Consider the following 25158-nt stretch of genomic DNA (forward strand, 5'->3'; position numbering starts at 1 on the left):
CTGAGATTAGGTTCTATCTCTTGCCCAGGCTAATTTTTGAGCTCCTGGGCTCAAGTGATCCTCCTGCCTTAGCCTTCTGAGAATCCAGGACTACAGGTGTGCTCCATGATGCCTAGCTACTAGAATTTTTTTCTTTTTTCTTTTTAGAATCTTACTGTCTTATTGTTTATGAGTTCAACATGGGCCTCACTGGCCTGAAATCAAGGTGTGAGTAGGGCTGTGAAGAACACTATTTAATGCTTAGAAGTCTAACCTCTGAAACCTGAGGAAGAGGAGCTATCTGCCTTTTGGCAGAAATTTAAAATGGAATTCTTTGTCATTGTCCGTATTATTTTATAAAATAATGCTTGCATATTAGTTTGTATTCCTAAAGAAGATTTGATAATTATCACAAACGCAGCACTTAATTACAAAAATTAAATTATTGAATATAAAATAGTGAAATAAGTGATTATTAAAGAAATATCTAGGAAATTACTGTAAGCTTTGAAGTGACACTTTTGTTGTTTGACCTCTTTCTTTCTCTTTCATATGTAACCATTATTTTAAATATTTTAATGATCTTTTTTCCACAATAATTTTACCATATATAGGGTGTATAACAGCATATATCTTGTTTTTATTTTATTTTGCATATGTTAAAAGCTTGAATATCAACAGAGTTATATATTTTTATAACTTTTTTTTTTTTAATTTGGGATTTAACCCATGGGCATTTTGCCACTGAGCTACAATTCTAGCCCTTCCTGGAAAAGATCTCTACAGAGGAATATATGTACTTGATGGTCTCTATGACTATGCTCATTTTTCATCATGTTCGATTTAATTTACAGTGTTATTGATTGCCCAAACCTAAAGATATCCTTTTTGCCTAGAGCAATAACTGTCTTTGGTTCTGTGCAGTTGAATTTTTTTTATCAGTGGTTTTTCATGAAGATAATGATGACATGATTATCAGTTTTGGCATTTTAGCTATCAATATCTCAGTCTAACCCAAGGTACTGTTCTTTTTTTTTTTTTTTTTTTTTTTTTTTTTTTAAAGAGAGAGTGAGAGAGGAGAGAGAGGGGAGAGAGAGAGAATTTTTTATTATTTATTTTTTTTAGTTCTCGGCGGACACAACATCTTTGTTGGTATGTGGTGCTGAGGATCGAACCCGGGCCGCACGCATGCGAGGCGAGCGCGCTACCGCTTGAGCCACATCCCCAGCCCCTTTTCTTTTTTTAAAAAAATTTTTTTTTGTACTTGTAGATGGACAGAATGTCTTTATTTTATTTATTTTTATGTGGTGCTAAGGATCAAACCCAGTTCCTCACACATGCCTGGCAAGCGCTCTGCCACTGAGCTACAGCCCCAGCCCTTCTTGTTTTCTTTATTCAGTGAAAGAAATGGAATAAAAATTAGAGAAGTTTAAGTCACATCTCATCATTTCTAGTAGTATGTTCTTAATATATCTTATGTAATTGAGGATTTGAAAATAATCAGGTTCATTCTGAATAACTTAAAAGCTCAAGTGATTTTATTATTTATCTAGATATTTATGTTTTGATGTGATTTTAGGTTCATGTGAAGTGGATTTTAGACACTGACATTTTCAATGAATGGATGAATGAGGAGGATTATGAAGTGGATGAGAACAGGAAGCCAGTGAGTTTTCGTCAGCGAATTTCAACAAAGAATGAAGAGGTATTTTATTTGGAACTCTTTCTCACCGGTAGATGTTTTGTCTTTCTTTCCCTAAATGTTATATTTTCATTGATAAACTCACATGCAACAGACATTATATACATGAAAAAGTTCCTAATATAGCAGTAACAATCATCTCAGAAGCTGTCATCCCCTTAGAAAGGCATGAAAATCTCAGAGAGTTATTAAGAATTAAAGTGACCCATGAAGTATAATGTAGCAATGGTAAAGCTGATATTTTTCCTATAGATCTGAGTTTTAATTTTATATTCCAATTATCATTATAACATTATTTAACCATAGTTTTACTTTTTTGTTTAATATCATTTAGTAGCTTTGTTAATGCATAGACAGTAGTTAATAAAAGTACATTTTTTTAAAGGTCTCATAGTTAAAGTGCAGTACTACTCTTATTAAGTACATGCACTTAAATATTTACCTCAGATTCCTTATAGGTCACAACTTGATGGGTAGATTTGTCATTTTAAATAGACTTGAGATGGTGAACAGAGTGTGTTACAGATGGGTTTGAGGCAGTGTAATGAAGACACCTGTGGTTCTAAAATCATTTTCATTAGAAACAGTTAAATATTTTGTTTTTCCTTTATGTTTTAGTTTTTTCAAAAGTCTTTGAAACATGGTTATTTTTTAAACCATTAAAATATTAAGCACATACAAAAAAACACTGTATTCAGGGTGCCTTTGTATAAATAAATAAAATGCCTGTAAGATAACATCTTACAGTCATATATGCTACTGTTCCTATGTATGAGCTAAAATGGGGTACCAGCACACCAGTAGTTGTTGAAACAAAATATGATGTCAAGAAGACTCACAGTGGTGGCATTTAGTCTCCACCCTGAGTAAACAGCCATAGCAGATTGATTCCTGTGTGGGTGTGTGTGTATGTATGTATGTATGTTCCTTTTTTTTTTTTTAATTTTTTAATATTTATTTTTTAGTTCTCGGTGGACACAACATCTTTGTTTGTATGTGGTGCTGAGGATCGAACTCGGGCCGCACGCATGCCAGGCGAGTGCGCTACGGCTTGAGCCACATCCCCAGCCCTATGTTCCTATTTTCAATCCTGTAACTTTCTATTAAAAATTTTTTATCACACTATGTATATCCTTTTAAGAAAAATACTTTAAAATGGGGTCTCATAATTTTTGTAATCTTAGTTTATTCCTATTTGTTTTAGAATTTAACTCAATAAATTTTTAAAAATTTTTTACTCTTCGTTGGCAGATCTCTTTATATGTTTATTAACCCTTAGTACTTTGTGGTTGTGTGGTTCTGGGGATCAAACCTAGGGCCTCCTATGTGCTAGGCAAGTATCCTACCACTGAGCTGTAGTATCTATAATAGTACATTTTCTTTTCTTTTTTAAAATATTTTGTAGTTGATGGACCTTTATTTTTATGGAGTGCTGAGGATTTAACCCAATGCCTCACATATGCTAGGCAAGCATTCTACCACTGAGCTACAATCCTAGTTCTAACGTATAATAGTACATTTTCATAGGATCATTTGGCCTGTATTTTTATTTCATTGTTTTAATAGTTTGTTTCATATTTTTCTAGCAGTTATTGAAAATGCTTTTTCCATCTGGAGGTGCAGAATGTGAACAGTAACCGTATTTAGTTGTGCAAGGTTCAGGCCCTTGTTACAGCAAAATTTGAGTGTCTGTGGGATTGTACTGAGAGTTCCATTGATGATGAAAGGTCAGAAAAGTCTCTTCATGGCTAGTGGTCTTAGATGCTTAATGTCATACTTTTTCTTTTTTCTGAACTAGTGGGTTTGTTGCTATCTTTGTTTATGAAAACTCACCTTTGCCCAAAGGTTTACTGAAACCGAGGACTCAGCAAAGTTCGCTGGCATTTATTTATTTATTTATTTATTTAAAGTATTTATTTATTTATTTTAGTTTTTGGCGGACACAACATCTTTGTTTGTATGTGGTGCTGAGGATCGAACCCGGGCTGCACGCATGCAAGGCGAGCATGCTACCGATTGAGCCACATCCCAGCCCCGCTGGTATTTATTTTCATTTATTTCTTCCTAGCCAGTCAGAAGTCCAGAGAGAAGAGATAGAAAAGCATCAGCTAATGCTCGGAAGAGGAAACATTCACCTTCACCTCCCCCTCCCACACCTACAGAATCTCGGAAGAAAAGTGGGAAGAAAGGGTAAGAACTCCAACGTGATTCAGAAGGCATTAAAACATATTCTGAAGGACTTTTCAGATTTTTACATTTACATTGGAAGATTTACTAAAAGTAAGCTGTACTTTGACTTATTTGGAAACCTTTTTTTTTAATAGCTTGTCTTATTATGAGATGTTATCTTATAGGCATTTTATGTTTAGTTTATACAAAGGTACCCTGAATAGAGTGTTTTTTTGTATGTATGTATTGAGAATGTGGTTGGCAAGGTGTTTAAGAAATCGCATTTACCATAGTCTATATTTTTCTCTGATTTTATTACCTGTCCCTTTAGTGATTACATTAACTCAGAAAGACGAGTATGTGGCTGTTTAGGGAAGTTTAAAAATCTCTTATTTCATATATTATTGAGCCAGTCATGGTCTTAAAATTTGTGATTTTGTTAAGACCACATATATTGAGGCACAGAAATTAAAATCATACAAATATGTTTTCTTAATGATGTTTTTGGGATAAACACTTTAGATTTCTGACTCTTGCTGTGGATGTTCAGAGATATCCGAGGTACCTGAATTTTTTTTAGAAGTCCTAGGGATTGAACTGAGGGGTGCTTTACCACTGAGCTAAATTCCTTATTTTTATTTATTTATTTTTCTTGAGATAGGGTCTTATTAAGTTGCAGAGACTGACTTGAACTTATATTCATCCTTCCTCATGCTTCTGTGTTTCTGGGATTACAAATGTGCGCCACTGTGCCCATTTTGTGTGACAGCTTTGTAAGGAAAGCCTTTATCAACTTTTCCCAGTGATCCAGGCCTAAAGTCAGATATCCAACTGTTCCTGCTTATGAGCTAAAATGGGGTGCCAGCACACCAGTAGTTGTTGAAACAAAATATGATATCAAGAAGACTCACAGTGGTGGCATTTACTCTCCACCCTGTTTATACAGCCATACCAGATTGATTCCTGTGTATGTATGTATGTTGATTACATACATTTGCCTTCTCATGGCACACTTTTTCATATTTTAAGTTTTTCCATGAAGACTAAGGTTGTAACTCAGTGGTGGAACATGTACTTAGCATGCATGGGTCCTCGGTTCAATCGCTAAAATTTTTTCTTTGAATCCTGTATGTAATCAGAACATTTTGAAATCTGTTTTCATAACCTTTGTTTTATTCATCTTCCCTGCGTCTTTTCTTCCTTTTAAAAATATTTTATCTCTTGGACACCTTTTAGATTTGTAGACTTCATTTTTTATTGTTGTTGTGATGGGGATTGTACTCAGGGCCTCATGCATGCTAGGCAGGTGCTTTACCACTGAGTTATCTCCCCACCCCCTCATCATGCAATTTTTAATTTGAAAAAAGTTTTTTTACCTGATATGCTTTATTCTGACCCATACCAATATGTTATCTCTCAAAGAGAACTTTGAGCATTCTCTCTTCAGTGAGGGACTCAGGGTGGTCCGTCATTCTGTCTTCCCTAGATCTTACTTCATTCACTTTCACTGGCAGTGCACTGTAGATTACTCTCCATTGCATCTCCAAACAAATTATTTTATTTTTATGTTTTTGCTTATGCCTTTAGCTTTTACGCTTTACTCTAAAACATTGCCTTATCCTTAATAAATTATTGCACATTCTCAAAATTTCAGCTCACCACGTTTTTCTCTGATATATTTTCTTCATACTTTTATTAATTTCTCTATATTTCCAGGTTCAGAAGTACAGTACTGTTAATGTATTTCTAATTACTTCTGTCCTATATTCATTGTAATTATTCAAGATAAGGAAATCATTCTTATTTTTATTCATTTTTTTAATATTTATTTTTTAGTTTTAGGTGGACACAGTATCTTCATTTTATATTTATGTGGTGCTCAGAATCAAACCCAGCGCCTCACGCATGGTAGGCGATCGCGCTACCACTTGAGCCACACCCCCAGCCCTTTATTCGTATGTTTTAAAAATGATTTGAATTGTCAGGGAAAGAACAAAGGCAATTTTTACAAAAAAGAATGAGTACCATACTCAGTGGTATGGTAGTTTCTGGTATTTGGATGACATAAAAAGCCAGGAAAATATAGCTGTTCATATCTTTGAGAAAATTTCTTATGTGATTTGTTTATAGTCTGAGAAACTATGCCATATTCCTTAGCAGGTATTCTTTTGTTGTACTAACTGAAGCTTCCTGTAAGATAATGTCTGCAATTTGAATAGTAAGATTTCTGTGCCCATTTTTTATATCCAGTACCTTTTAATTTTAATTTTTTTTTTTTTTTGCTGATTAAATGTATCTTCAGTAAGATGTCTATAATTTGTTTGATTATTACCTGTTTAAAAGTGATTTGTAAGTATAGATTTTAGCAATAATGTAGAACCTCAGGAATGGTTTGGTATAATTAGCTATAATTGGTCTTGTTTATATTTTATATACCTATGTGTTTCAGCCAAGCTAATCTTTATGGGAAGCGCAGAAGTCAGAAAGAGGAAGATGAGCAAGAAGACCTTACCAAGGACATGGAAGACCCAACACCTGTACCTAATATAGAGGAGGTGGTACTCCCCAAAAATGGTTTGTATTCTGATAGACCTAATTTCATCATGAAATAATTCATTTTTTGCTTTGAGTCCATAATTCTCAACTTTCAAATATGAATAAATTTCTACTTTTGGTATTAACTTTTTTCAAATTCCCTCTTTCCCAGTCATTTATTTTCTTTTCAATTAATTAATTAATTTATTTTACAGGAGTTTCCCAGTCGTCTATGATACTTTTTCCTATTTGTTTATGGAGAAAATACACTGTGATCCACGATTTACCTAACTTTAGAAATATTTAAAGTTAATATTTTTAAAAAATCACAACAGAATTACTATTCACATTAAAAGCTGGAAAACATTTATGTATAGTTTAAACCTATTTAATCTCTAGGCATTGCTTTATGTGCATATGAAATTGAAAACTTTCTGTATTGAATTTTGTAAGTTTAGTATTGTGAACTTGAGTTATTGGTGATGTAAATTTCAGACTTCAATGTAATGAAGCTCAAAGTATGGTTTAAATATTTATAATTTTTTTTTTTATTTTTTTTTAGAGAGTAAGAGAGGAGAGAGAGAGAGAGAATTTTTTTTAATATTTATTTTTTAGTTCTCGGCAGACACAACATCTTTGTTGGTATGTGTGCTGAGGATCGAACCCGGGCCGCATGCATGCCAGGCGAGCGCGCTACCGCTTGAGCCACATCCCCAGCCCAAATATTTATAATTTTTTAAATTGACCATCACATGTTTGTGATCTCAGTGAGCCTGTAATTAAATTTTTAAAAATAAGGATCAGCACATTTTAAGGGGAAAAGATATAAACGACATTTAGTTTACTTATTTATACATCATCACTATTTACCTGTATCGTGGAGGAGGCCCATAAATTGGAAACCACATATGTGAAATGGTGAATTTTATAGTTCTCATATTACCCATTCAGTTTTCCAATGCAAAATTTCAAACTAGAGGTTTGAAATCTACACAAGAAATTAGATCATTAAAATTGCCAATAGTTTTTTTTTGTTGTTGTTTTTGGTTTATGCAAGTTTATTGAAGAAAAATAATTACTAGCAGAGCTATTAGTTGATCACTCATCCATTGACAACTTGCATCATTTATTCAGTGCTATATTAAACTGTGTATTGGAGGATAGATTAACTAATAGCTTCAAGCCTCCTAACAATTTAAATGAAAATTACAAAATGTTTTGAGACCCTATTTTGGAATACAAAGGGTGTTTGACTTCCAATTTCCATTCTCTATAGAACAAGAACAGGTCATTCTTTTATTGACATGCATAAAATACATCACATTTTCTGTTCTGCTGATGCTATAAATTCAATACCAATTCTCCAGCCACATCAGTTATGAGCATAAAGTATAACATGTAACCTCAAATCTCTTTCAGTGGAAGGTTTAAACAAAATGGATGCTGCTAGAATAATGCTGCTTCCTTTGATGTGACAACTGAGCATCTATCTCCCTCCCCCTCAGATGATTTCTTCAGCATGTTAGAGCAGTGAGGAATAATGGTTTAGTCTCATAACCAAGTTAGAGTGAAGACATTGGCCACATAGTACACATGCTTCATTTTTTAAAAAAAATTCTGAATCTTGGGAAACTGTTCTTTTGTAACTACTTCACAGTTTCTAAAAGCAGTTATTGTCCAAAGCTGGAAGAAACTTAAGTCTTCTCAGATGAGCATGTGAATGAATGGAGGGAGGTAAACAAAAAATAAAATTAAAAAAGATGAGGTCTGATAGGGGAGCAGCTGGATAAGAAAAATCAAAAAGGAACAATAATTTAAAGTTTATTCCAGCTATAATGCAGGTTATTCTGACTTTAAGGTAGCATCACATGGTATACTTCTGAGTCCATTCCCGAGATATTCTGTTGTACTTATCTCTGTTTTATAGATCCGTGCAATCTCTGGCACTAAAGGGTCATCTGGGTTTGGATCACATAGCAGTGAAAAAATGGATAAAAGAACTTTAGAAATAGTTAAAGCAGGAGACTATTGTGATCTCAGAATATCAAGACAAATGCTGCCATTAGTGTTAATATTTGGATGATAAATTCTTGTTGTAAATGCAACCTTAGGTGGTTTGAAGTCTGTAGGAAAATGAATTGTCAAAAAGAATACATCACCATGATATGGGCTATCATTAGGTCCCATAATTGTGGCTTGCCAATGAAACATATCATCCCCAACTGGACCTGCAGAACATTGTGCTGGAGGGTCACGGGCGAAATCACTAAGTTCCTTATTAATCCATTTCAGCGCCTTAGTCTTTTTCGTCCGGCTCCTCACTATCTCCGTGTGTGCTCAAAGGTCCCGCCAAAACTCTTGATTATCTGGGCAGCGGGGAAGGATTGTCTCACACCAGCTGTCCCAGACATAGGCGCCAAGGAGCCAGGGCCTCACTTGAGCTTCGGGCGGCCTTGGCCCCCTCCCCTGGCAGCAGCTGGTACCTCCCCAGCCCTACGGGGCTCACACACACAGGACACCGCCAATAGTTTTTTTTTCTACTTTTTTTAACTACCTTGATATTAAATTTAATTTAAGGTAGGTGCAGTGATGAATCATGGCTGTAATCCTAGCAGCTTGGGTGGTTGAAGCAGGAGAACTGTAAGTTCAAAGCCATCCTTAGCAATGGCGAGGTGCTAGGCAATTCAGTGAGACCCTGTCTCTAAATAAAATAAAAATAGGCTAGGGATGTGGCTCAGTGGTCAAGTGCCCCTGCGACCAAAAAAAAAAAAAAAAGTATAGCTAGCTCTATTTTTGCTATCCATCTTTTGTCTTTTGGAAAGAAGTCTTCAACTTTGATAGAATATAATGGATTAGTTTTCCTCCATAATTTGTGCTATTTGCATCTCTTAAAATATCCAAAAGATATTTTTAACTTTTCCCTAGTGACTTCATTTATCCTTTCAGATTTGGATCTGAGTCTCTTTGGCTTTTGTTTATGTAGATGGCTGTTTTTGTTTTTGTTGTTGTTGTTTTGTTTGGCACTGGGAATTGAACCTAGTTTATCATTGAGGACTCATCCCTGGCCATTTTTTGAGACGGGGTCTTGCTAAGTTGCTTAGGACCTTGCTAAACTTGGAATCCTCCTGCCTTGATCTCCTGTGCCACTGGGATTACAGGTGTGTGCCACTGCACCTGGCTTTTTATGTTTTTGTTTGAATAATTTATCATGTTTGAGCTCTTTGTCAGATGCATGTAGTGTATTTTCTTGCAGTTTATGTCTTATCCTTGTTTTTTGTGTATTTGTAGTGTGTTTAAAAATCTACTTCTCAACATTCAGGTATTTGGTTTTTTTAAGTTGATTTATAAACAATTCAAGCCCCCACTTATAGGGGCTTGCTTTTTCATTTTCCTAATACTTTATAGGGCATGTATTCTTAATTTTGATGAAATTGAATCATTAACATTTCTTGTGTTCTAAGATATTTTTACCTTAGATATTTAAGATATTTTTTCCTATGTTTTCTTTTCTTTCTTTCTTTTTTTTTTAATAGTTGTAGATGGACATCATGTCTTTATTTATTTTTTTATGTGGTGCTGAAGATCGAACCCAGTGCTTGGCAAGTACTCTGCCACTGAGCTACAGGCCCAGCCCTATTTTCCTATGTTTTCTTGTAGAAGGTTTATACTTACTACTTTAAATTAGATCTGTGATCAAACTTTCACTATTTTTTGAGATAGAGGTCAAAGTTTATTGTTTTTCTATCTGGTCCATTTGCTGTAAAGATCCTACTTTATTGATTGAATAATCTTTATCCTTTTTTAAAAATCTTTTGAGTGGATCTACTTTTAGATTCTGTGTTAATAAGATTTCTGTGGCTGTGTTCAAAATATCCAAGAAAGATTTTTGGCTTATGGTTTCAGTCCACAGTTGTTTGACTCTATTGCTTTAGGCTTTTGTTGAGGAAAAACATTATAGTAAGAAATTCATGTTGGAACAGAGATGCTCACCTCTTGGTGCCAAGTAACAAGAAGAGAGGGAAAAAGAGAAAGGATCCAGAGGTGGTAAGGTGTTAAGATACACTTTTTAAGTGACTTTTCTGTGACTTCCTGTCTAAGTAGGTTTCGTCTACTTCCTAATGAAGACAATAGTTAAGGACCAAGCCTTCAACCTTTGGGGAATATTCCAGATCTAAACTATGACACTGTTTTTTCCACCGGTGTATTTTTACTGGACCCAGTACCACAGTGCTTTATTGATATAACTTTTACTCAGGTTTTAAAATTAGGCAGTTCTCCATCTTTGTAAATCCTATTCTTCAGGATTGTTTTTGCTATTTTAAATTCTTGGCTGAGTCACATAAATTTTAGAACCAGCCTTTTAGTTTCTCAAAGCCTACCGAGGTTCTGATTGAAATTAAAGTCATTTTAAATGGGCATTTGAGGGAGAATTGATTTAACATTGAATATGATACTATATCAGTATGTCACGTTTACCTTTACATAATTATGTTTCTCTTCATTATTTTATGTGTTTCAGAGTAGAGGTCTTTCATATATTTATAAAACTTTTTTAAAAAAAATTTTTTAGTTGTTAGTAGACCTTTATTTTATTTCTATGTGATGCTTAGAATGGAACCCAATGCCTCACACATGCTAGGCAAGTGCTCTACCACTGAGCCACAACCCCAGCCATTTATAAAACTTATAATTCACTATATGTGCTTAAATGTTTATTTATAACATATTTGTGTGTGTATATGTGTGTATTATTGAGAATTGAACCTAGAGGACTGTACCACTGAATTCCATCCCCAGTCCATCAGTGTGTATGTATATGTGTGTGTGTGTGTGTGTGTGTGTTTTAGTTGTAGATGGACACAATATATTTATTTTTATGTGGTGCTAAGGATTGAACCCAGTGCTTCACACACATGAGGCAAGTGCTCTACCATTGAGCTACAACCTCAGCCTGATCATCAATATATTATTTAATGCAATTGTTTATGGGAGTGGTTTTTTTTTTTTAAATATTTCTGTTAGTTGTAGATGGATACAATACCGTTATTTTATTTATTTATATGTTGTGCTCAGGATCAAACCCAGTGCCTCACATGTTCGAGGCAAGTGCTCTACTGCTGAGCTATAACCCCCAGCCCCATCTTTTGTTTTGGTTTTTACCCTATTACACCAACTTCTAGTTATACTGTAACACTTCTATACTTTTAAGTAACAATGATAAAAACATTTTTGCTTTTTTTAAACCTGTTTTGGGGAGTATACCTTTAATATTTTACCATGAAGAATGATGTTACCTGTTGATAGAAAATGCCCTGTCAAATCAAGGAAGTTTATTTTATTCCTATATTACTTTTGAGATTTTTATTATGAATGGTTGCTGGATTTTTACAAATGTTTTTTCTGCATTCATTGATATAATGATATGATTTTTCTCCTTTAATCAATTAATGTAATTTTGCTGAAATGATTTTAAACCAACTTTGCATTCCTGAAATAATCTCATTTAATTTCATTGTCTTTAAATGTATTACTGCATTTGATTTTCTAATATATTTTTTTCAAGGATTTTATTAGTTTTTGTTTATGGAGTATTGTGGCCTTTACCTTTCTTTTATTGTAAAATCTTCATCAAATTTTGCCATCCAGGTTGTGCTGAACTCATAAAATGAGTTTGGAATTGTTTCTTTGTTTTATTTTCTGAAAGACAAGATTGGGAACATTTCTTCCTTAAATAATGTATTTGTGTAGCTCCTTCAGCCTTAAGGTTTCTTTGGTTTTAGTCACAGATTCAATATTTATTTATTTAATTAATTAATTTATTATTTTGATGAAAAAATAACATTTAAAGAACAAAAGGCTCATCCTATATTTGAGAAACTTTGAGTGGTATTGGTCTGGAGAGTGCTGCAGTAAAGCTACAGAGAATATTTTCACTTGGGAGCTGAAGTGTAACTCTCTTCCAAAGCCAGGGGTGTGCACCTAGAGAGCAACTCTCAGACTGCTGGTTGCAGAAAGCACACATAGAATGGGAGTCTCCTTTGACCATGACCTCTTGTAGTTCTGTGATCTTGTTTTTTTACTGGAGTCCTAGCTACCTTCATGCCAACACATTACCCTCACTGAGAACCAGTATTCTTTTTTTTTTTTTAAAGAGAGAAAGAGATATTTTTTTTTAATATTTATTTTTAAGTTCTCGGCGGACACAACATCCTTGTTGGTATGTGGTGCTGAGGATCAAACCCGGGCCGCACGCATGCCAGGCGAGCGCACTACCGCTTGAGCCACATCCCCAGCCCGGGAACCAGTATTCTTGTACTGCTTTAATCGTGAGCCATGGAGCAGTTGGAAATACAGCCTTCCTCTTACCAATGTTAAAAATCTTCAAGATTCAATTTTTAAAACAGATTCAATTTTTAAAACAGATCTTCCCATTTTATATTCCTTGTTTTGTTATATAGTATCTGTTGAACATCTCTTCCCCTTTGTAAACTGGGCTTTGAATGTTTTTTTTTTCTTTAATGTATATTTTTTAGTTGTAGATGAACACACAATATATTTGTTTTTATGTGGTGCTGAGGATTGAACTCAGTGCCTCACGCATGTGAGGCAAGCGCTTTACTACTGAGCTAATTGGGCATTAAGAACAACCCAAGCAAGGCACAGTGGTGCACACCTTTAATCCAGTGGTGTAGGAGCCTGAGACAGAAAGATTGTAAAGCCAGCTTTGGAATTTATCGAAACCCTATCTCAAAATAAAAATATAAAGGGCTCAAGATGTAGCTCATTGGTTAAGCACCCCTAGATTCAGTCCTTGGCACCATAAAAAGGAAAAAAAGAAAAAAGAAAAGAAACTATAACTGTGATATATTTTTAAGTTCATATGGAAGGAGAAAATCATAAATATAACCCCCAAAATATTTTTAAATCAAGGACTCATGAGAGTGGTGACAACCCTTAACCAATAACTACCTAAAGTTTAAATCTATAATAATTAATATAATTTTGTTTTGGTTCAGGAATGACTGAATCAGTAGAGTAGAATGGCTAGTAGACAAGTGACTCGTATTTGTTTATAGTAGTTTTTTTAAAATATATATTTTTTTAGATGTCGATGGACACAACACAATGCCTTTATTTTTATATGTGGTGCTGAGGATCGAACCCAGGTCCCTCCTGTGCTAGGCGAGCGCTCTACCGCTGAGCCACAATCCCAGCCCCCTTAATACTGATACCCTTTTTAAAAAAAATATTTATTTTTTAGTTGTAGATGGACACAATACCTTTTTTTTATTTTTTTTTAATATTTTTTACCTTTATTTTACTTATTTATTTTTATTTGGTACTGAGAATCGAACCCAGGGCCTTGCACAAGCTAGACAAGCACTCTACCGCTGAACCACAACCCTAGCCCTGATAGGGATAGTGTAATCAGGTCTTAGCCTGAGAAAAAGATATTTGTTTACCCATTTAACAAATAAATGAATACAATCCCAAATAGTGTAAAAATTCTAATCCCATAGAGTAAAATGGCAATGTATTATATCATAATAAACTTATCATAAATGCAGAGCCAGTAAATGTGTGAATGGATGAACAGCCTTACTTAACCAAGAATATATAAAGTATTAAAGCTTTTTTTTTTTTTTTTTCTGTTTTTCCTACCAGGGATTGAACCCAGGTGCACTGAACCACTGAGCTACATTCCCAGCCATATTTTGCATTTTATTTAGAGACAGGGTATCACTGAGTTGCTTAGGTGCCTCATTAAGTTGCTGAGGCTGGCTTTAAACACATGATCCTTCTGCCTCAGCCTCCTGAGCCATTAGGATTATAGGTATGCGCCACCATGCCAGGCTCAAATAACTTTTCTTCTGTCACAGTTTCAAGTAGATGGGAAAGTAAAAACATTTTGAAGACTTAGGAACTTATGCTCTTGATGGAAGTGTAAATTGAAGAAGCCACTGAACACATTTTGGCTCTCTCTTAAATTTTAAATGTATACACTTAATAACAGTTTTTGTCTTCAGAGCACATCTTAAGTAATTACATGCATGCAGAGAGATAATGGTTAAAGAATGCTGCTTACAGACAGTGAATTCTTGAAAATAAACTTAGTTTCCCTCAAAGCAGGGATAGTTTATGGTCCACCTATGGACCTGTTAGAATGAAAGCCATGTAGAATAGTTAAAACAAAGGCACACTGTTACATGAGAAAAGGTAAGTGCTAAGGAATAAGTACAGAATGGGTAACATCTGCACAAGGCTTTAAAACCCTGAGCATAAATTTCAATATTTGTGTGTGTGTGTGTGTGTGTTTGTATACATAAAAGGTGTCAGTTCTCACTGAGCATGGTGGCACACACCTGTAATTCCAGTGACTTAGGAGACTGAGGCAGGAGAATTGATTGTTTGAGGCTACCCTGGGTAACTTAGCAAGAACCTGTCTCAAAATATAAAAAAGGGCTAGGCAAATCAGTGTTTATAGCAGCTCAGTTTACAAAAGCTAAACTAGGAAACCAACCTAGGTGCCCGTCAAGAGATGAATAGATAAGGAAATTTAGGTATATATACACAATGGAATAGTACTCAGCCTTAAGAATGAAATTATGGCATTTGCCAGTAATTGGATGGAACTGGAGAATATTCTGCTAAGTGAAATAAGCCATTTCCCAAAGAGTCAAAGGCCAAATGTTTTCTCTGACGTATAGATGCTAAATCACAATGAGGATATGGGGAGAATAGAGTTATTTTGGACTAGACACAGGGGAGTAAATGTAGGGGAGGGGATAGTTGAGTAGGAATGATAGTAGAATGAATCAGAAATTATTACCCTATGTGCATAAGATTACATGACCTGTGTAACTCTACATCATGTACAACCAGATGAATGAGAAATTATACTCCCATTCATGTATGATGTGTCAAAAAGCATTTTACTGTCATGTATAATTAATTAGAACAAATTTAAAAACATATTAAAAAGTTGGGTGTTGAGGGTATGACTGAGTAGTAGAGCACTTTTGGCTTCATTTCTAGTATTGGGGTAAAAAGGTATCATTTTTCCTTCGGTTTATCTGTCTGAATGAGTGGCACAGAAATGGGAATTCAGATAAAAGCCTAAAAATGGTCAAAAAAAATTGTGGACAAGACTGAAAAATTCTTTTTATGTTTTGCACGTAAACATTTTTTATTTCTATAATAAAAAATATTGATACTTAGATAATTACAGAGTACAGTCTGTTATTAAGTCTCTTTGCAGCTGGGTTTATGGTTTTTACATGAGGTGTGAGTCATGATTTTACATTTGAGTTATAATGAGATGCATGTATTTTTGAATCATGTTCTTTTCTGTTTTATTCTTAAAAGCAAGCAGAAGTTTTCCTCTAATACATGATTCTGATGTGGTTTTGTTTTTTTTCCTCCTTCTAGTAAACCCAAAGAAAGATAGTGAAAATACACCTGTTAAAGGAGGAACTGTAGCAGATCTAGGTAAAACATACCTTATATAGTCTTGTTTCCTTTATTTTATCTATCAGCTGTTCAAATACTCCTTTATTTACTTAAAAGTATTGTTTTCACTTACTGTTTCCTACCACCAGATATAAACTATATATTTCCTTAGTACTATCATGATTTGGTTTGCCACCATTTTATCAGTGTTAATTTCTTTTTTTTTTTTTTTTTTTTTTTTTTGAATTTTTTAATATTTATTATTTTTTTAGTTCTCGGCGGACACAACATCTTTGTTGGTATGTGGTGCTGAGGATCGAACCCGGGCCGCACGCATTCCAGGCTAGCACGCTACAGCTTGAGCCACATCCCCAGCCCCCAGTGTTAATCTCTTATGATCCATTGTTGCTTTTTTTTTTTTTACATTTTTTTTAGTTGTTGATAGACCTTTATTTTATTTATGTATTTATATGTGATGCTGAAAAATTGAACCCAGTGCCTCAAACATGCCAGGCAAGTGCACTACCACTGAACCACAGCCCCAGCCCCTGATCCATTGTTTCTTAATGATGCCCTCTCATAGTATTTTCCCACAAACTAATGTTTTACTCGAATCTGAATATTTGAGTTTTAAAGAAATAATTCTAATTAAAGTACTTTCTCCAGTCTCCCTGAACTACTTGTCTTATATCATAGTGCAAATTGATTTTGTATCTTCACAGTAAACATCTTCTACATGTTTATACTTTATAAGCTAAATTAAAGTTCTTAAGCAGTATGAATTGAGAAACAGTGTTTTTTTTTTATAGTATAGGTATCCATGTAGGATTGTTCCATGATCCCCATGCCCCATGGATATCACAATTCGCTTATGTCCAACTTCCTCTCATAAAATGACACATAGTATTTTCATCTAACCTCTGCTTATCTTGCCATGTACTTTAAATCATGCTTAAATACTTAATATACTGTAAATGTTATATAGTAGTTGTTATATGCTTAGTGATTAATGACAAAAAAGTGTATGTGTTTACTGTAGACATTTTTTTTCCTGACTATTCCATCTCTGGTGGGTTGAGTCCATATATGTGGAACTCCAGTGTACAGAAGGCCAACTATATGTTCAGGATGTAGAGTACATTTTCACAAGTAAGGTGTAATTATTGAGTGATTAAGTACGTAAGTAAGTAAATAAATAAATATTAAAAATAGAAGCACCTCGTATTCCTGAAAGTTATAGACAATATAGTAGTCTTGATTCTTTTTCTCCTCCCTCCCTCCCTCCCTCCCTCCCTCCCTCCCTCCCTTCCTTCCTTCCTTCCCTCCCTCCCTCCCTCCCAGTTTTATTTTGTTAATTTTTATGTGGGGCTGAGGATCGAACCCAGGTCCTGGAACGTGCTAGGCGAGTGCTCTACCACTGAGCCACAATCCCAGCTCCTCTTGATTGTTTTTCTATAGTTGTAAAACTCAAAGGAGAAGCTGCTATTTTCAGTCCTCAGTAAATTTTTGAACTTGTAGTATTTTAGAAGAGAAAACATTTTGCAAGATCTCTTTGGGATGAAAATGATACCTTCATTTCAGTATTACTCTGATTGAGAGTAATCTGCTTTTTAATAAATTGTAGTAATTTCTTTTTTCCTACAAAATCCATTAAATTAAGAAAGAATTATGCTTTCTATTAAACAAATAAGAAAGTATCTGAAATACTTTACATTTTTTAATTCACAACTGTCATACAATGCAAAAAGTACAAAATTTATCAGGAAGCTTTTGATACTTGTCTGAAGGGTGGCGACTGACAGCAGTGGCTAAGATAAGCATGCTATTAATTTACCTTCAAGTTTGTTTAGCATATGAGAAATATTTTTTCTTTTAATAAAAAAGAAAAAATGAAATGTGCACAAATTGCAGTGATTCTTGATGGCAAATACAAGTGGGTATTTCTTCGAATTCTTTAACTTCATTTTATTGAATGCATCTCTATGTTTCCTGATTTACAGTCCAGCAATACATACTGGAAGATGATTTGATTCTCTTTTTATTTCAGAAGCAGAAACAGAAAATTATCTGATGACAATGTAATGGGAGGTGTTACATAAACAAAGTGAAAAAGGAGATGTGTCAAAACATTTCTATCTTGTTGGGCATGGTGGTGCATGTCTGTAATCCCAGCAGCTCAGGAGGCTGAGATAGGAGGATTGAGTGTTCAGAGTCAGCTTCAGCAAAAGCATGGGCACTAAGGAACTTAGTGAGACCCTATCCCTAAATAAAATATGGCTGGGAATGTGGCTCAGTGGTTGAGTGCCACTTAGTTTAATCCCCAGCATCACCCCCCCAACCTCAAATTTCTATCTTGATTTAGCGTTATTACTAGAACATGGATCTTGAATAATATTACTTGTAATATAAATAATATTACATTCTCCATAAATTTTTGTTGTCTATCCTGTAATTGATACTTAGCTACGTAATTAATAGCCAAGAAAACAGAAACTAATTATAAGCAGTCTTTTATTTTTATATCTCAGTACATTGACAAGGGTAAAAGATTTACACTTGATATTCTTCAGTGGGACAGTTTGCTATATAGAGTGTTAATTAATATATATAAGTATATATCTGTTTTTAAAAACCTTTCTTTTTTAAATATTCTTTTAGTTATTGATGAACCTTTATTTTGTTTATTTACTTATTTACATATGATGCTAAGAATCAAACCCAGTGCCTCACACATGCTAAGCAAGTGTTCTATCACTGAGCCACATCCCCAGCCCTAATTATATATCTTAAAAAGGAACCAGCCTATAATTTACAAAAGAGTAGAAAATTGTTCCTTTAATGAGGTGGTCATTTAGAACATGTTCATAATAGGCTTTTTAAAAAAATATTTATTTTTTAGTTATAGCTGGACACAATATCTTTATTTTTCATTTTATGTGGTGCTGAGGATAGAACCCAGTGCCTCACGAGGCATGCTAGGCAAACGCTCTGCCTCCGAGCCACAACCCCAGCCCCATAACAGACTTTTAATGGAATGAAATAGAACCCAATTTGGGAGAAAAGCTAGAGGTTCCACTTGGAAGGAAAATTTAAGGCCAGGTGTAAAATCCCTTCCCTCTTGTGAAGTTTGTGAGGTACACACAGTTTAGGAATGTTGTGAATGAAGATGCTGTTGATCGCAGCTGGAGAGTTATGTTTTTTAAATTTGAAGTTATTTTTCTGGCCTTTCATTTTTTCATTAGTTGTTACATGAACCATGCCAAGGACACCTGGTCCATCACCTATAAATTACTGTCCTTAGAGCTGTTGGTTGTTTTAGCTAATCCATTTCTTTCTGATGTGCCACCTAGTTAACTGTCTTTCTCTCTTGAGGTCTCTAAAAAATCCTTGGGATGGGTTGGAAGTGTATTTGTCCACATAAAGAAGACAAGGGAGAGAACATTTTATTTAGTATTATCATTTAGAAGCAGTTGAAAAGGGTTTCCCTCTTTTTTTTTTTTTTTTTTTAATGTGTATTTTTTTAGTTGTAGGTGTTATGTGGTGCTGAGGATTCAACCCAGTGAGTGCCTCATGCTTGTTAGGCGGGCACTCTATCTCTGAGCCATTACCCCAGCCCTCCTACTTTTGTTTTATCACAAGTATATTTCTATTGGGTACCAAGACTACCTAAGTGACAGAAACTTGTCAAAATAAATTATATTTTTTGACTGGAGAGAGATCATTAAGTCATATTAACACTATTTCTTAAGAAGTTGGTTATCCTATGATTTACAAACATGTAGTGGACAAAATTTTAGTTTTTGGCAGTGTTACCTAGATTTTTATGTTAATCACTTGCTAGGAAAAATGTAGTTTCTTCATAGAGCTTTGGCTCCTTTTGGTAATTGGTATCATCATTTTTTACATCCTGAATCCCCTCAACCTGTTAGCAGGTATTTGTTCATAACTTATATCTCCAACAACAGTGTCCATTTTTTTAAATATTTATTTTTTTAGTTGTAGTTGGACACAATACCTTTATTCCATTCATTTATTTTTATGTGGTGCTGAGGATCAAACTCAGGGCCCCATGCATGCTAGGCGAGCGCTTTACCTGTGAGCCACAATCCCAGCCCAACAGTATCCATTTTTGTGATTCCTGATTACTTGCCAGGTATCATTCTACATGTTTGCACTTGAGTATTAAACGACATTAACCTTGTTTTATTGATCAAGTAGAGATTTCAGAGGTTCAGTAAACTATCTTTAACTATTTTGCTATTAAGTCGCAGAGTCCATATTTGAGTCCTGGTCTGTTTATTGCCAATGCTTTATAGCCTTACACTCTGCTATTATGTAAGTGCTTTTCTCATTTTTTTATTCATGTTCATGTTCTTTCAATTTTGTGCGGTCTCCACTGAAAGCCCTTTGACCTGACTTGTTCCCTCCTTTGACCTCACTGCTGACTTGCCAGCTTCAGTGTCGCCTTTTCAGAGAGGCTTCCCTTTAAAAAAAAAAAGAAAAAAAAATATATATGCATTATATGTTTTTAGTTGTAGATGGACACAATATATTTTTATGTGGTGCTGAAAATTGAACCCAGTGCCTCAGCCGTGTGAGGCAAGTACTCTACCACTCAACCCCAGCCCCAGCCCGAGGTTTCCCTTTTTGCTCTTAAGAGGACACCAACCCAAACCCTCTTAAGCATATTTCTTTATATTTATCATCTGTGTAGAATTTTTTAACATCTAAGATTTTTATTCTATCCCATTAGTGAGATGTAAAGTTCATAAAGGCTGGTGTCTTTTCTGATTCATGACTGTGTTCTTAGTATTTGGATAGTAGCTAACAAAACAACAGGCATCCTGGATAATAAATATTTGAGTGCTAGTCTCTTATTGCATGTTAAAATACTACTCATGTTTTTGGTAAGGATTGGTAACCCCTTTCTTTTTCTTTTTTTCTCTTCTTTTTGGGGGGTGTGCTGGGGATTGAACTGAGGGCCTTGGGCTTGGGAGACAAGCACTCTACCAACTGAGCTATACCCCCAGCCCCAGTAAACAAATGTTTTAGGCATTCTGTGCTATTTGGACTCAATCACAACAACTTTGCCATTTTAGCTCAAAAATAACCATGGAGTCATGTAAACAAATCTTCATGCCATATTATGATGAAATTTTTGAATACTGAAATTTTAATTTCATTTACTTTTTATGTATCTCAAAGTATTATTCTTTTTATTTTCTACCAATTAAGAGTATACAAACTATTTTACTCATAGATGTATTGAGAGTCTCCAAAATGACCCCCTGGGATTTTGCATGTGGTTGTACTCACAGCTAACATTCATGATAGGTGCATGGGAAGAGTAAACACAAGTGGAGTCTGGGTGCAGGTTTCTTCATGTTCTTCCTCATACAAGAGTCATGAAGTGCACTGCTCCCACAGCAGTGAACTTGCAGCAACATATATGTAGTGTTTTAGCCTGAGGATGCCTATTAGACAATTCACACTCAAGGTTTTATTGGGGAGGTGGATGTGACAGGTACCCTCTCCTAGTTGATACCAAAATTCCCTACTTTAAAAGGACAGCCAATGTATTGCATAGCTTTTCATCACTATGACAAAATACATGGGGAAATCAACTTAAAGGAGGAAAGATATATTTTAGCTCATGGTTTCAGAGATTGAAGTCACCTGTCTGTATTACCATGGCCTATGGTGAGGTAGAGTAGTGTATTGATGAGGGATGATGGGGAGAGCTGGACATCTCATAATGGATGAGAAGCAGGCAGAAGGGGGATGGGGAGAAGATTGGGGACAAGGTATAGTTCCCAATGGCACATCCTCAAGGACCCAGTCCCTTGAACTAGGCCACTCCCTCCTACATTTCTTCCATCTTTCCATAATGCCATCAGTTATGAATCTATGAGAGGATTAATGTATTAATGAGATAAGACACCTCGTGATCAAATCACTTCCCCCAAATCCCTATCTCTGAACATTGATGCATTAGGGACCAAGCCTTTAATACATGAGCCTTTGGGCAGCACTTTATTTACAAACCAAAATAGCAAGTATTCAAAAATTAACCATATTATTATTTTCATAAACATTTTAAGCACAGCAAGCTAACTTTTCACATCTGTTAACCTGTTCACTAGGACTATTCAAAGAGTCAGATTCCATAAAAAAACAGGCGTTTGACTGCATGTCACTAGTGAACTCTGGTTTTCCCAGCCCCTGTGCTTTTGAATAGTTTGTTTATTTTGTTTCGTTTTTTGGTAATTGCTTTTCAAATAACGGATAATGGGGAATATTTTTTTAGAGAATATGTGAGTGAAAGAATTACTTTTCCATATTCTTTTTGAACTTCATAATGCTTTTGTCCTACCAGGGGATCATATTACTTATATATATTTTTTTTTAAAAACTAAAGCACTGAATATAATTATTTGTGCAGAAACCTCACTACATTGGCACTTTTGCTTTTCACTGTAGGAATCAACTGCCTATTTTAAATTTTAGATGAGCTTTCTCTTGTTCTTTTGTAAGACCGGCATTTAGGTCCTGAGTCCTATATCCTCGAAAGGCATTAACTTTCTACCAGTACTTTGAAAGGGATTCCTTATCTCCTCTTCTTCTTTTTTTTAACGCATCATTTACCCATTTCCTCTAAAATTCAAAATAATATACTGTTTTCACCAGTCCTTATGAGAGTCCAAATCAAATCCCATGCCCATATTATTAACAAGATCACCACTGTGATATTTTTAGCTCAATTAGTAATTAATTATAAACTTTTCATTGTGGTTTTTTTTTTATTTCCTATATTTTGGAATTTCTAACACCTCTCTGCTTCTTTGTAAAATTACAATTTACGTAATTATTTGGGGTGATTTTGCTGTGCTTGCTTTTGTCTGTCCAGTATAAGTTTTTAGACTGTAAAGATTCCAGATAATCCAAACAGCATTTATCTGTTTTTAAAATAATTTACATATTTTGATTTTGCAGATGAACAAGATGAAGAAACAATGACAACAGGAGGAAAGGTAAAAATTATTTAGGCTTGTTGAGAGGATTTTCTTTAACTGTCCTGTGTACTGAGTAGAAATACTGGATTGGAAGTTGGAAATGTCCATAGAAATCTTTTACTTTGAGACTCTTATTTTGTTTTTTTGTACCAGGGATTAACTAGGGGCACTCAATTACTGAGCCACATCCCCAGCCCTATTTTGTATTTAATTTAGAGACAGGACGTCTCTGAATTGCTTAGCGTCTTGCTGTTGCTGAGGCTGGCTTTAAACTCTTGATCCTCCTGTGCTGCCAGGGTTACAAGCATGTACCACATGTATACCTGGCTTAATATATATTTTTTTAATTTCCTTTTTTTTTTTTTTTTTTTGAGATGGAGTCTCACTGTGGTGCTCATGCTGGTCTCAAACTCCTGGGCTCAAGTGATCCTCTTACCTCAGTCTCCCAAAGTAACCGGGACTTCAGGCACATGGCACCAAACCACCAAGATGAATTCCCTTTTAAATAGTCCTCCAGAATAGTTGTCTTCATTGGTCCCAGAATTTTATTGAGAAGAATCTTATATCTTTCTAGGTAATGTCCCTTGGTATAGTTTCTGTTTTCATGCTCCCTTGGTTGCAAGTGATAATCAGAAAAGACCATACTATTTCAGATGTTATATAACAATGAGGATGAGTAGGGACCTTGCCTTGATTTTTCTGTTTTCTTTTGGTGTGGCTAATGAAGACTTTGAATTATGCTCTTGGCCTCACAGTTACCTACTTCCTATTTCATCAGTTCTGTGAAGACATATGAATCATCTCGTTGGAAGGTGTTGGATTTAGGCAGGGTTTAATTTTTTCTTTGTCTTCAGTAAATGACCCATTGTTTCAGTCAGGCTATCATGCTTAACTTTGTTAAAAGTGTAATTAACCCCAAATGCTCTTGAAATAACTTTCTTAATTTGCTAAAAATATTTCTTTTTTTCCAATTGCCATCGAAACCCCATTCTGACGTTTAACATTGTTTTATATACATACAAGGGATGAACAGAGTCATGAAGACTTCTAGTGAAAGTATTTCAACAAATTCTTTACCTATATTATTGTTATTTTTTTCCTTTAAAATTAAACTTTATTATTCCAAAGCTACCTTAATAATGAATATTATATTTTGAAAAGATGTTAGTATACAGAGTAAAAGGAAGAAAATAGAAAGTTAAAGGCACTTACTTGTGAGATTTTCTTTTATGCCAAAGGTAAGAGTTTTGAATCCATGTACAAGTCATAATGCTACATAATGTAAATTTAAGAGTTTCTCTAATACCCTGCCCCACAGTATCATTCTGCCTTTTGTGTCACAATTGAGCGAGATCATTGAAACATAAACTGTTGTCTTTTATTACTTGCATTGCCAGCCTCTTCCTGGTTTTTCTGAATAAAGTAACTTTTTTTGTTTCCTGGTTGATTTATAAAACCTATACCTCGGGCTGGGGATGTGGCTCAAGAGGTGGCGCGCTCGCCTGGCATGCGTGCGTCCCGGGTTCGATCCTCAGCACCACATACCAACAAAGATGATGTGTCCGCCGAGAGCTAAAAAATAAATATTAAAAATTCTCTCTCTCTCTCTCTCTCTCTCTCTCTCTCTCTCTCTCTCTCTCTCCCCCCCCCCCACTCTCTCTTTAAAAAAAAAAAACACCTATACCTCAAAAATACATTAAAACCAACTTGAAACAAAAACACATTAACCCTCACAGTATTTTTTGCTTGTAGCTTCCCTGATTTTGGGTAAGGAACTTTGTCATGAGCATTACCAGATTGTTTTCTTCAGCACATTTAAGTAACAATTTTAGAGTTCTTGTTGTTTTCTTGCTTTCTTTTTTCATTGATCTTAAGGGAATTGTCTTAAGTTTATAGGAAGTTATACTAGGTTTTCATCTCATATATTATTATACAGGAAATTAAGTTGAATTAACTTAAAAGTATTAACAGTGGAACCATCGTCAAAGAATACAGATTCAAAATCAGTCTAGTTTCTTTCTTTTCTTTCTTTCTTTTTTTTTTTTCTATTCTGCACTTGAGATTGATCCCCAAGGGCACTCTTAAAACTGAGCTACATATGCAGCCCCTTTTATTTCTTATTTTGTTATAGGATTTAAAAATTTTGTCCAGTCTGACCTCAGTCTTGCAGTCCTTCCTACATCAGACTCCCAAGTTGGTGGGATTATAGGTGTGGACCCCATGCCCAGCTATGTGGTTTCTTAATAGAAAATGACTTCATAAGGTTAAAAATAATAAAAGTACCCAAATGAAATATGATAGATTGAACCG

At 34.8% G+C, this 25158-nt stretch overlaps 1 protein-coding gene and 1 pseudogene across 5 annotated transcripts in view; one reads left to right on the forward strand and one right to left on the reverse strand.

Annotated features, from left to right (window-relative positions):
- SMARCC1 (SWI/SNF related BAF chromatin remodeling complex subunit C1) overlaps nucleotides 1-25158 on the forward strand; it is a 149428-nt gene that overhangs the window by 50372 nt on the left and 73898 nt on the right. For 3 of the 4 annotated variants that reach the window (XM_081285176.1, XM_081285175.1, XM_081285178.1), the window contains exons 9-13: nucleotides 1559-1684; nucleotides 3750-3871; nucleotides 6300-6424; nucleotides 15815-15874; nucleotides 22829-22866. In XM_081285176.1, the coding sequence (XP_081141302.1) occupies nucleotides 1559-1684; nucleotides 3750-3871; nucleotides 6300-6424; nucleotides 15815-15874; nucleotides 22829-22866 (471 nt within the window). The remainder of the gene's footprint in view (nucleotides 1-1558; nucleotides 1685-3749; nucleotides 3872-6299; nucleotides 6425-15814; nucleotides 15875-22828; nucleotides 22867-25158) is intronic. The other variant, XM_081285177.1, reaches the window with a different exon arrangement.
- On the reverse strand, nucleotides 7580-8856 carry LOC308644276 (ubiquitin-conjugating enzyme E2 D3-like; annotated as a pseudogene). The gene has a single exon. The product of its transcript is annotated as a ubiquitin-conjugating enzyme E2 D3-like (transcript).

This window comes from Spermophilus citellus (assembly GCF_964194105.1).
Source record: "Spermophilus citellus genome assembly, chromosome: 3".
NCBI classification, from domain to species: Eukaryota; Metazoa; Chordata; class Mammalia; order Rodentia; family Sciuridae; genus Spermophilus; species Spermophilus citellus.